Source organism: Tachysurus vachellii, chromosome 19 (genome assembly GCF_030014155.1).
Source record: "Tachysurus vachellii isolate PV-2020 chromosome 19, HZAU_Pvac_v1, whole genome shotgun sequence".
Classification (NCBI taxonomy): Eukaryota; Metazoa; Chordata; class Actinopteri; order Siluriformes; family Bagridae; genus Tachysurus; species Tachysurus vachellii.
In genome coordinates this window covers 10,191,508-10,204,589 of record NC_083478.1, presented here as the reverse complement: position 1 = coordinate 10,204,589, position 13,082 = coordinate 10,191,508, and the positions used below count along the sequence as shown (strand labels likewise).

Sequence of the window (13,082 nt, the reverse complement as noted above, 5' to 3'; positions counted from 1 at the left end):
CATTTTTAACAGCACAATGTACACTATAGTAACTATGAGAATCAACTTCATTTATAAATTAAAATAAAGGACCTGTTTGGATCATTTCCATTACAACATCACGGGCATGCACATCTAAAGTGACCAGTGCTCCTAGAGTAGTACGTGTCTGTTTGGAGAGTTTTCCTCTGACCAGCCCCACAATGTCATTTAACTGCCCCTGCAGCTGATCATAGTAGTTCTTGAGGCCCTGCCATCAAAAACAAAAAACACTATTTAAACAAGTTTTCTTAAAAACTAATAATGTTGTAGTAAATACAGTGAGTGCCACATTGAGCCTTTCCTTACATTAGCTCCACTCCTGATAGATTCTTGTACTTCTAGGGTCCAGTATATTTGAGAGGTACAGAGCACCACCTGGCCTGGCCAGTCACAAACCCACTGACTCCTCTTGGACTTTGGGTAAGCCTGTGATGCAATTTAAATAGGTAAGGAATGAAGCTTAAATATATATGTTTGTAGAAATATATATGAAAAGTTAAAACTTAACAGTCCCTTAAGTATTTCCAGATGTAGAAGATAGAAGAGCTACTTTATGAGGAAACAGTAGCTCATCTATCTATCTATCTATCTATCTATCTATCTATCTATCTATCTATCTATCTATCTATCTATCTATCTATATATAGCTATATATGTATATATGTAAACTACGTGTCCTAAAAACAACTATGATTCAGACAAACTTAAATGGTAAACAGTTAAGAAAAAAGAGAATAAAAGAATAGTATTAATGGAATATTATGGAAATATAATGGAAATAATTGTTGTGGGTGGCCGAGGTGTGACTAAAAGAAAAATGGGTGGTCTTTAGAACAACTGTAGTGATTCCATAAAGTCTTTGAAAGTATTTTTGATTAAAGAGATTTTCCAGAACACACACAAGGAATATGCAAACCAATATTAAATATTATTTACTTTACACTTAAATACTGGACAAAAAAAAATTGGTTAGTCTGCCACCCAAGGTGCTCATTGTTTAACACACTTAGGTGTAAATATCAGTAAATGAAAGCTGACATTCTGTCTTCTCTTGTACCTAAATGACTTTATTGTGTATAACACAAAAACAATAAGACTCTGCCTTGAGTTCCAATACTTTCAGAGGAGACCTCATAAACATGTCAGTCACAGTGCCAACACAACTTCCAATAAAGAGAAAACTACAGAGAGACTGTCTTTTGTAAGTGCTTGAGTAGGAGAGTGATAACAGAATAAGTTTGAGAGTTATAACAGAATACATTTGTACTACATTTCAAAATCTCACCAGTCTGGCACGGTTAATTATGTCCCTCACGCTCTGCACCATCACATCCTCCACCTGCACGAGCCACTTCTCTACTGCTCCTCGTGCCTCTGAAGTGGAGATCAGCTGAACAAGGCCCACACGCTCACCCTCACTACTGTACATGGCCTGAATGTCCAAGTTGGGCAGGAAATCCAGCTTGGCGATGCCTTCAAAGCATTTCTTCAGGTGAGGCTGTACACGCAGAGGGTCTTTGGTTTCAGAGAGAATCTCCAGCATTTCATCATTTGACAGGAAGAAGAAACTGTTGGACAGAAGTAGAATTTAAAAATTATTAGAAATTTTTTTTTTTGCTGAAAATTAAAGTCAGCATCACATAACAAGCCTGCTACCGTGGAAAGAATAGTCTTTTCTTCTCAAGGTAATCATTCAGTCCCTTCATAATTTTGTCTAAAAGGTTATTTGAGTCCTGAAGCTTCTCAAGCAAGCCAGATAGTGAAGTTGCTTGTAAAACCTGCAACACACAAGATCACTGTGCTCAAGTTCACAGCAGCTTAAGAAATGAGTGAGCAATACGAAAACTTACTGATATAAAACATGTCAAAGTAAAATATTTTGGGATGATACCAGTATGTTATCCTTACCCTTGGGTCTTTCACACAGTGTCTCATTACTTCCTTCCAGTTTCTGTCCACTATTTGGAATAGACGTCCCTCCTCAGGCATCTGCTGCATGATGTCCTGTGAGCTGAAGATGGGCTCTAAGTACAGCCACTGGACCTGTACCTTCAACCACTCTTCTATGGTGTCCTGGATATGGAGCAAAGTTTCCTCCCAGGCCTAAGCAACAATGGAGATCAATAATTTCTATTTATAGTGTAAAGGATCCAGATATAGACAATGCAAAAGACTGCAGACTACTGGCAGAGCCAAATGACCTTGATCTCAGCCTCAAAGGGCTTGATAAAAGGGGAACCCCTCATGGTCTGGGTTTTCACTATCTGGTCATCCAGCATGGTCTGAATTTCATCCACTGAAGAAAGGATAGACACATCAGACTCCCTATATGCATGATGATGAAATGATATGACATCCCAAGCCTCCACCATAGACTGCATGGCCTTCTCCAGTGAGAATTCCTGTACATACCAAAAAAAACATTTATCAATCATTTATATAAGCTAAGAGAGATCAGTACTTTAAATAGATTCTTTTAAATAATATAAGATATTGAGAATACATTTGGAATAGAGAGGTAATCGTGAAACATTTTATATGACAATGCCAGATTATGAACTTCCAATGAAATAAGTATCTCACTTTGCTGGCAGCTGCACTTATGGTCTCAAACTTTTCCAAGTAAGGTGTGAAGTTCTGTTTAAGGACTTTACGCAATGTGGTGCCTGAGTTGGGCGTCATATCATAGTTCACAATCTGTGACATCTGTTCCCAGTGACGAACCCTAATTCCAGGATTACACAGTATTGAAACTGTTGGGATGTGCTCCTGTATACAGAAAATAATCAAACATTTTAAGTGTGCCAACCCATGCCATGCTAGAAAAAATATATCTTTAAAGAGGAGGGACAGTTGTTTAAGGCAAGAATGAAGCAGGATCAACCAAAGAGGATAACAATTACAATATATAGAACAATTACACTACAGAATTAGTTACTTTTGTTGTACCTTGAATTCTTTCAGTTGCTCTATAACTCTGCTGCAGATTGCAACAGTAGGACTTCCCTGTCTGTCTTCATCTTCTTCTCCAGGCTTCTTTTCTAGAGCCAAATGTTCTCTCTCTTGCTCAGCCTTCTTCTGTTTCTGCTGGAAAAACTTTAGGCTTTTGTAGATTTCTCTATAAAACTCATCAGCCTCCACCTCCATGCGTTCTCCATTCAAATCTAAGAACGAACCATCCATCCATCTACACATGATTGGAGATAGAAGAAAATATGTTTATATGTCTGCAATAAATTCGGCAAGGCAATTCATCCCATAAAACTCAAAAGATTATAAGAAACTTATACACAGAACTGAATCTTCATAATTAAAAACATTAAGAATGCAAACCATACGCTGATGATCAACCAAACCTTTTCTCAGTGCGTTGCCATTTTAGTACAAGCCCAAAAAGCTTCTGATATGGCTCAATGTTCTCCTTGATCATAGCAACCTCTGGATAATCAGTTAGGTCAAAGTTGTACAGAGCTTCCTCTTTGTTGATGAAGACAATTGACTCCTCGATTTCTTCAAGCCTCTTCTGCTCTGTTCTGACATCTTTCAAGTACTGAACAAAAATGAACAGAGAAAAAAAAACGGAGAAATTAGCTCTAATAATAATTGAAGTATGTGTTTTGTATGAGATATTTGTTTGGGATAAAGGTTTGTTGTGTTTTTTTACCTCTTGCATCATTTCCAGTACTGAGCATTCTGCAAACTCCAGAGTCCTTCGACCAAGTTTCTCCAGCTCCAGCATCAGCTTCTCCTTTCTAACCAGAAGCTCCTGTTGTCCTTTCTCCCTGGCATTTTCCAAAACCTAAGGGTTATATAATCATACAGCTTAATTACATTCAACTCGCAATAAATTTAGATATCCGTGGCCAATTTTGAATCATCACTAATGGGCAAACATTACCTCAGCACTTTGTTCAAAAACTGGATTAATATTTCGTGGCCACAGCAGTACTGTTGAATGAAGCTCCAAATCTTGTGCATCAAAGATATGTACATCCAGTAGGTAATTTAATCTCTCAAGTGCTTCCTAGAAAAATATTGGTTATTCCTCATCTTATTTTTGCAGTTGTCCACTGTGTAGATAAAAATAAATGTTAACAACTCACCATTATCTTAATGTTGAGCTCTTCTAGTCCTTTGGTTTTGGCATAATCAATATAATCGATCAGCTCTGTCATGTCTTTTGTTGTCTCTGGTTTTTTTATAGCCTTCTCCCTAATGGTCTCAAAATCTTTACAGATTCTTAAAAAAATCAATACAAAAAAATCCATATTGAAGACTTTTACATAAACTGAATATAAAAACTGAACTATTTAATACTGATTAGAAAATACAAATACATTCTTACTGAAGGCATTGCTCTTGGTGTGTGCTAATAAGTTGTGCCAGAAGGATCTGAGCAAAAGACTGTGCTTTGTTTGCCAGCCCTTGTTTGAGTTCCTCACAGTCCAAGCGGATCATGTCAAAATGAGCCAATGAGGGGAGGCTGGAGATCTCTTTGGACAAAGCACGGAACAGCTCCACTTTCTGAGATAAATCGTTACAGTCAGATATACGACATAAGAGAATAACATGCTGTAACTGAAGCTATGTTAAAGGTTTCATTTTACCTCAGAATACTCATCTATACTGTGCTCCTCCTCCATAAATGTCTCTACCAGATTCTGTGCATTCCCATTGACTAGCCAATCGTAGTTGTCAACTAAAGAAAATACAAGTTAAACTAAATCAATGGGCAGGTCATAATGAACCACTCTGCTAATACTATGTGTAGGTTTTTAAGTCTGCACTATTAAGAAAAAATGTGAGAAGCTCACAATAATACTGAAAGTGTTTCCCTGGTGCCTCTAGGTTTTCACGGACTGAGTTCCTCAGCGTAGTCTGTGCCCATGTGACAATATGGTCTGCCAGTTTAGCATCAACCACTGAAGTATTGGCCTCGTCTAGCCATGACTGAATACTCTGGACTTTCTGTGGAATGGTAATATCTGTTAAATACAACCATTCTTACACGAATCTTGGATAGCAAAATAGAAAAATTTCTTTTGAAAAAATTCCATGCCCAATTTGTCCATTTGTAAATTTGCTCAACTAATATTTTATTTCTTGATATTATACATCTGAAGGTGAGTCAAATAAATACCAAAATAAAGCATGATGCACTAGAATTAAATGAAACTTTTTCTACAGGAATCTGGACATTCATTAAGCACTAGAACACTTGCGCTGAACAAAATGGAGATTATGTAGAAAAATTATTTACATTATTTATAAATAAATTAACATTTATTTGCAGTACACAATGCAAAATAATAAAACCCTAACCACACCTTTGTAAATACATTGTTGAAACTATGCAAGATGAGGTAAATATAATTAAATCATAACGTTTTCATACCTGCAATGTATTGAGAATTGAATTGAGAATGTCTAACACAGCCTCCTCGAGATCCTGAAAACTGGGATATAAGTCCATCTTTTCATCATCAAAGGTCAGATCCATCTTGAAGAGGGGAAGCTTCTGTTTGTTGAAGGGTTCAAATAGACTGACAAATGCCTGCACATTTCTCTCAATCAAAGCCTTCAGCTACAAATAGAGAATACCTGACACTGTTATAGCTCATCCAAAGCTCATCAGTACTGAGTAATCAACAACATTATTGATGGCTTCCTAGACATACCTGATTGGAGAGAAGTGATGAAACACAGTTATAAAAGGCATCCACCTTCTCTAATCTGATTATTTGCACTGTTTTCTTACAGGTGAGCAAGTGAATAACCTTTGGGAACCAGGTGTTCATGAGCTTCTCCTCGTTTTTTTCACACTCAACAGACGCTTTGTTCTTTAGGTTCTCACAGTCCACGGGCCCTGTAGACCTTTATATCACAAATATAGTTCAAATGTAAGGAAACTGACCAGTAGAATTCTCCAATAAATCCCGATAAAATGTTTAAAGAGCAAAAACTGTTTAATACTAGTTTTGACATAACACATGCATTGTTGCCTTAAATTTCTAAACACACAAGCATTTATAGTTCCCAAAGAGGCAACAGTGATTCCATTCTACTTCAGTATCAAGACAAACCATAGGACTAGGAGAAAAACTTCAGGTATTAAAGCAAAGACTTACTACTATGTTGGCCTAATATATATAATTATAGGCTTCAGTGCAACTGTGACAAGTATAAGGCAGTAATTATAGTAACATTTAAAATGTGATCAGCAATCTGAAAAAGCAGTACCTGCAGTCTGAGATATCAAACAGGAGCAGCTGAGAAAATGTTATGTAACAGGTCTCCAAAAGAACTTTCATTACTGGGTGTAAGATGTGCAAATTCTCTTTGATCTTCTTTCGATTCCTTATAAAGTCTTTATGCCATGGCGTGCTGAAATCAAGAATCCTAAAAAAAAAAAAAAATTTATAGTCATTGATGCAAATCTGAGAATATCTTTGTTTGGGCTTAAAAGGATGCATTATTAGTCTCCACAGCACTCACTTGGGTACAGGTGGCTTTTCTTCAATGTCCATTTGTGGCCTCCGTAGAACATTATCAACTAAAGAAAAAGGTATTATTAACAAAAATAAAATACAACATCAACAAACACAATTCTGTATTTTAAAAATGGACACTTTCAGTACATATTTGTTTTATCAAACTATTTAAATATTAGGATAATTATTCAAATGTGTTATTCAAATATTCTAGCTATTCAAGTCCTACAGTTGATTTATTCCTAAACATTTGATAAAAAGAACACATTATTCTCCAGATAACATTATTTGTATACTTATTAGAGATTTTGATTAAACTCCATTCAAGTGACAGGGCTAATGACCATAACACCACAAAATAAATGTAAATGATAGATTGTGAAATTTTTAAGGCTCACCTGTGAAATGGAGCATTGTTCTATGGTAATTCTCACTGATCTCCTTGCACAGTTCCTCCAACACCTCCATTCTGCCTGGTCCCAGCTGGAGCTTAGGTGGTATAAGGCTTACAATGTTGTCCAACCACTGCTGCTGAATTGGTACAGTCGGTCTACTTTTGACACACTGCTTTAGGAACATGTAATTCATCTGCAGACATGTAGCATGGATAGATGTTGCCAAGGTGAGAGAATAATATTTAAAAGCTTAGCCAAAAAATCTAAGGTGTACTGTATTAACAGAAAAAATGGTACATACATGTTGTTTCCTTGCTTCACTCATCATCTGTGAAAAATGTTTTGTATTAGCAATAAAAATCAAGGAATATATATATATATATATATATATATATATATATATATATATATATATATATATATATATATATATATATATACAGTCATGTCCAAAAGTGTTGATAACCCTGAATATTTTCCAGAAAATGAAGTATTTCTCACAGAAAAATATTGCAATTACACAGGATTTGCTATACATATGTTTATTTCCTTTGTGTGTATTGAAACAACACAAAAAACTTTTTGCAAATTTGCAAAAAGCTTTCATGCAAAATTCCAAAAATGGGCCAGACAAAATTATTGGAACCCTTTCAAATTTATGGATAAATAAGTTTGTTTCAAGCATGTGATGCCCCTTTAAACTCACCTGGGGCAAGTAACAGGTGTGGGCAATATAAAAATCACACCTGAAAGCAGATAAAAAGGAGAGAAGTTGACTTTGCATTGTGTGTCTTTGTGTGCCACACTAAGCATGTAGAACAGAAAGAGAAGAGAACTGTCTCAGGACTTGAGAACCAAAATTGTGGAAAAATATCAACAATCTCAAGGTTACAATCCATCTCCAGAGATCTAGATGTTCTTTTGTCCACAATGCGCAACCTGATCAAGAAGTTTGCAACCCATGTCACTGTAGCTAATCTCCCTGGACATGGACGGAAGAGAAAAATTGATGAAAGGTTGCAACGCAGGATAGTCCGGATGGTGGATAAGCAGCCCCAAACAAGTTCTAAAGAAATTCAAGCTGTCCTGCAGGCTCAGGGTGCATCAGTGTCAGCACGAACTATCCGTCGACATTTGAATGAAATGAACTGCTATGGCAGGAGACCCAGGAGGACCCCACTGCTGACACAGAGACATAAAAAAGCAAGACACTTCTGGGAAAATGTCTTGTGGACAGATGAGACCAAGATAGGGCTTTTTGGTAAAGCACATCATTCTACTGTTTACTAAAAACAGAATGAAGCCTACAAAGAAAAGAACACAGTACCTACAGTCAAATATGCTGTAGTTTCAAAGATGTTTTGGGGTTGTTTTGGTGCCTCTGGAACTGGGTGCCTTGACTGTGTGCAAGGCATCATGAAATCTGAGGATTACCAAAGGATTTGGGGTTGCAATGTAGGTCCCAGTTTCAGAAAGCTGTGTTCAGTGTCAGAAAGTGAGATCATTGGTTTTCCAGCAGGACAATGACCCCAAACATACTTCAAAACGCACCCAGAAATGGATGGCAACAACAAAGCGCTGGAGAGTTCTGAAGTGGAAAGCAATGAGTCCAGATCTAAATCCCATTGAACACCTGTAGAGAGATCTTAAAATTGCTGTTGGGAAAAGGCGCCCTTCCAATATGTGAGACCTGGAGCAGTTTGCAAAGGAAGAGTGGTCCAAAATTCTGGGTGAGAGATGTAAGAAGTTTATTAATAGTTATAGGAAGCGATTGTTTTCAGTTATTTATTCCAAAGGGTGTGCAACCAAATATTAAGTTAAGGGTGCCATTAATTTTGTCCAGCACATTTTTGGAGTTTTGTGTAAAATTATGCCAAATTTGCTTTTTCCTCTGTTTTGTTGTGGTGTTTTAATACACACAAAGGAAATAAACATGTGCATAGCAAAACATGTGTAATTGCAATACTTTTCTGTGAGAAATACTTAATTTTCAGGGGTACACTTTTGGCCATGACTGTAAGAATGTATAATGTGATTGTATTAAAAAATGTAATACTGTTGGGGGAAACTCAGGTTCACTCCAAGGAACATGCACTGGGGTTGTTTCCTTGGCCTTTTTGTAGGCTTTTGCCGCTCTCGCAACTCTGAAAAGAAGTGAACCAGAGAGAATTAGAATAACTAAGACTGAACTATCTACCATTACTGTTTACAATAGTGTAGATGATTTTATCCACGTCACACATGCTTTTTTACTCATTGCATGGCACTTATCTTTTGATACAGTTCACAAATCAGGTAATTGACAGAAGTAAAAGTAATGACGTTCCTTTTAAATTAAGAATGTCTAATGATTCTAGAACTAGAACAATTATATAATTTTAATAAACATACCTTCAAAAATTTTATTTGCAACATTGCCATCCACTGAATGTGACTGTTTAATATTTTTATTTTATTTCAGGCTTCTGTTTAACTTTGTCCATCCTGGAACTAACCTCTCACCAGTTCAAAATAAAAGTATTTTCTTATAAGAAAAGATCATACACAGCTCCTACAGAGTGGATCAGTTGAGGTCAATGAGAAGGGTTAATAGTAGTTATGTTGGCTTATAGAAGCCAACATTCTATTTTGCTTATTCTTAGACAAATCTTTATCAAGAGTAACTCTTCCTAGGGCTTTCGAGCCACATGCACCAAAATTGCATATGTTGTAAGTTCTGTTCTGAAGTTTGTTGCTATTTTCTAAGCGGTCAAAGTACCAGTACTCATGGTACCGGGTTTCAAAGTGGCCTTTTTACCATAGACACCCATCATAAACTTTAGAGGTTTATAACTTGGCAAGCTTTCAAAGATATCTACACCAAACTCGGCCAGCTTCTTTGGTGTGATACGCTGGTTTTAAATTGGTGTACTGACTGGCCTTTTGGTTTTCCTGCAGCACTGACCCAATATATGCAAAATCAAAAAACTTTCATTGATACTGTATATCAAAACACTCATAACAATGAGGGGAACTTCCTTGTGAGTATTGTGATGGCGTCGTCTGATGTCACGTGCAGCCCCCCTTCCTTTTTGAAGAAAGAACACTCACATAATTTGATGAATTTCATATTGCTGTTGTTTTAGCCTGTCGTAGCGAAGGAGTTTTCTCCTTACTTCCCGTCTGTGCTCAGAAAGCTGTGTGTTTTCCCTTTCTGGAGGGCTTAGGATGGGAGGAAAGAGGTGAGACTTTCTCACCCCATCCACTAAGAAATCTTTAGATGCTTCCGCCATTTCTAACTTCTCCTGAAATAAAAGATGATGTTAATATTAAGAAATTCTCCAATGCACAGCTGATTCCTTATATGTACAAGCATTCTTGCAATAAGGCTCATTCTGATTCTGATTCTGGTTCTAATATAAACACTACCACCTCCTCTATCATATTATTGGCTTGCAAGAGCCAACATACTGTTTTGCTTTATAAGGTTATTATTATAATTTCATTCATTTAATTAATTAACTTCTCCCAGAGCTTTTGAGCCACATGCACCAAAATCGCATATGTCGTAGATTCTGGTCTGATGTTTATTGTTATTACTAAGTGATTCTGGAATTCCGGAATTCCTGGTACAGAATCACAAATTGTCCTTTTTCCCCATAGAATCCCATTCAAAGATTTGGAGGTTTATAACTCAGCAAGCTTTTGAGCTACTTATCCCAAACTCAACCAGTTTATTTATATATATATATATATATATATATATATATATATATATATATATATATATATATATATATTGATTCATTCAACATATATATATATATATATATATATTGATTCATTCAACATTAAGAATTTACTATTTTATTTATTCAACATTAAGAATTTACTATTACTACTTTGTATTGTACTATGTTGTATAATATTAAGTAGAATCCCTATCTGTCCACTTGCCTCCAAAAAGCACCAGTCTTTGCGAATACTTGCTTCGTCAAGCCAACATCAAAATTTGCTGTGATGAACCCACAACAAATTTTCTACTAACAAAGAGAATTACCAATCTAATGATTACATTTCCAACATTTGGCAGACGCACTTATCCAGAGCGACTTATATTATCTCAATTTTATACAGCTGAGCAATTGAGGGTCTTGCTCAGGAGCCCATCAGTGGCAGCCTGGTGGACCTGGGATTCGAACTCACAACCTTCTGATTGTTGTGGTAGCCCAACACCTTAACCACTAGGTTACAACATGCCACATTACAGAAGTTTATATGATCAAATGTAAGAGGACATCTGACCATTACATATCCCATTCAAAAATCATAGAGAGTAATACTGAGTTGTTCCCCCTTTGCCACATAAACAATTATTTATAAATGATTGTTTTCATGTCGATCTTAGTGTAACTGAAAATAAGGAATTTAGAAAAATCGTCCGCCCAAAGGGCGATCACAGTCATATAACCCTTAAATATGTTTGTTTATATTATGATACAATTTATTTAGAATAAATAAAACTACAACACGGCAAGGGAAGACAATTAACTTGTCAATGACAAACTCACGTAGCATCTCAGATGATAGCTTTCTTTAAACGATTCAGCTTGTGTAAACATTTCTCGAATAATAATTAGCTTGAAAGTTCACAGATCTTTTAGACAAACGAGTAATTTAAATTTTTCCTTTAAGTTATGCAATAAAAAAATCTTATTACCTGTTGACTGCCAGTGTTTTAGATTCGAACTGGCTAAAGTTTGGAGGCAGAGCCGAGTGTTGCCATGGGAACAAGCGGAAGCGTCATGCGTGAATGACGTATGGTTTGGATGGTTTAATGCTATTTCTTTATAAAGGAATGTCTCCCCCTTGTGGCTATTCTGAAATATTGTTTAAATTGTATTTGAAATTCATTAAACTATTTAAACATTATTTCAGAATAGCCACAAGGGGGAGATATTCCTTTATGAAGAAATGGCATTAAGCCATACAGTCCTACATAAACCAATCAAATGAATTAAGACACAAAATGCTTTACATGTTTTTATTCAATATTAATTATTTTATACCTAAAAAAGTGATAAAACTAATATTAGTCTTTATTTGATTCTGATTCTGATTAAAAACTGAGTCTGTAGTGCTTAAAAGTGTATTTTAATGTGTGTGGCTCTCAAAACTTTTTACCACAATTTATAATAAAAATGCATTTAAAATCAGCATGAATTTAAACTCATACATCTGCAAACTATTTATATATTAAACTCATTACTATGGATTTATTATTCCTGAACATTCCCCCTATTCAAACACATTATGTTATAAGCTGACAGTATTTATAGGTTAATTTGTTTTTACATTATTGGGGGTTTGTTTAAATCTATGGTTGTTTAATTCTCTATTGTTTGTTCTATTCAATTAACTATTTAAATTACTAATAACTATAGGAATTCAATAATGAATATAATAACTGTCATAATTCTGGGTGTTGATTTTATTACAATTTTAAAACCATTACAACGATTTACAGCATATTTGCAGGTATTTATTATTAGACAAAACATGTGCAAAAAAAAAAGACTGATCTATTTAGTATTAATCCAGAGTTCTTTACAAAAATCTAATTATATATGCAACGTATCATTTATAAGTGATAGGCAGTCACTGAGTTGGATAAACTGTAAAAAAAAAATACAAAAATAGGCATTTACCTAACATTAATTACATTTATTATTGTACGTATTTATAATAAATGTAGCTTAATCTATTCATTCTGTTGCCATGAGTTTTGATGGACATATAAGTAAATATTTTCTCAGAATACATTCAAGTGTATGTACAACTAAGCAAGAGAATGAAAATATTGGTCGGGTTCTTAGCTTCTATACATTATTTTGACAAATGCCCTGTAAATTTCCTCAACAAATAGCAATCTATTGCATATTTTAAATGTGTTTAGAGGATCAAACTGTATTCTTATGGAGACTGTTGAAATTAGGGAAAACATGTGCTTCATACTTGGCAGCAGCTTGAGAAAGAGAGAGGGAGAGAGAGAGAGAGAGAGAGAGAGAGAGAGAGAGAGAGACAAAGACAGAGACAGAGACAGAAGGAGGGAGAAGAAAGGGGAGGGGTGCAGAGGAGCATGCAGGCATGCGCAAGCAAGAGAGAGATAGAAAGCAAGGCTGGAAGAATGAAGGCT

At 35.6% G+C, this 13,082-nt stretch overlaps 1 protein-coding gene across 1 annotated transcript in view; it reads right to left on the bottom strand.

Annotated features, from left to right (window-relative positions):
- dnah12 (dynein, axonemal, heavy chain 12) overlaps window positions 1–11,635 on the bottom strand; it is a 28,450-nt gene extending 16,815 nt beyond the window's left edge. Inside the window, 24 exon segments of the mRNA XM_060893787.1 lie at window positions 73–229; window positions 328–447; window positions 1,307–1,589; window positions 1,678–1,799; window positions 1,930–2,124; window positions 2,223–2,423; window positions 2,605–2,790; window positions 2,971–3,208; window positions 3,378–3,571; window positions 3,686–3,820; window positions 3,920–4,045; window positions 4,125–4,260; window positions 4,367–4,545; window positions 4,629–4,720; window positions 4,836–4,989; window positions 5,417–5,605; window positions 5,700–5,895; window positions 6,262–6,458; window positions 6,513–6,574; window positions 6,911–7,100; window positions 7,209–7,235; window positions 8,964–9,051; window positions 9,998–10,191; window positions 11,607–11,635. Coding sequence (XP_060749770.1) covers window positions 73–229; window positions 328–447; window positions 1,307–1,589; window positions 1,678–1,799; window positions 1,930–2,124; window positions 2,223–2,423; window positions 2,605–2,790; window positions 2,971–3,208; window positions 3,378–3,571; window positions 3,686–3,820; window positions 3,920–4,045; window positions 4,125–4,260; window positions 4,367–4,545; window positions 4,629–4,720; window positions 4,836–4,989; window positions 5,417–5,605; window positions 5,700–5,895; window positions 6,262–6,458; window positions 6,513–6,574; window positions 6,911–7,100; window positions 7,209–7,235; window positions 8,964–9,051; window positions 9,998–10,179 — 3,649 coding nt within the window. The 5' untranslated portion in view covers window positions 10,180–10,191; window positions 11,607–11,635.
- Between the last annotated feature and the right edge of the window lie 1,447 nt (window positions 11,636–13,082).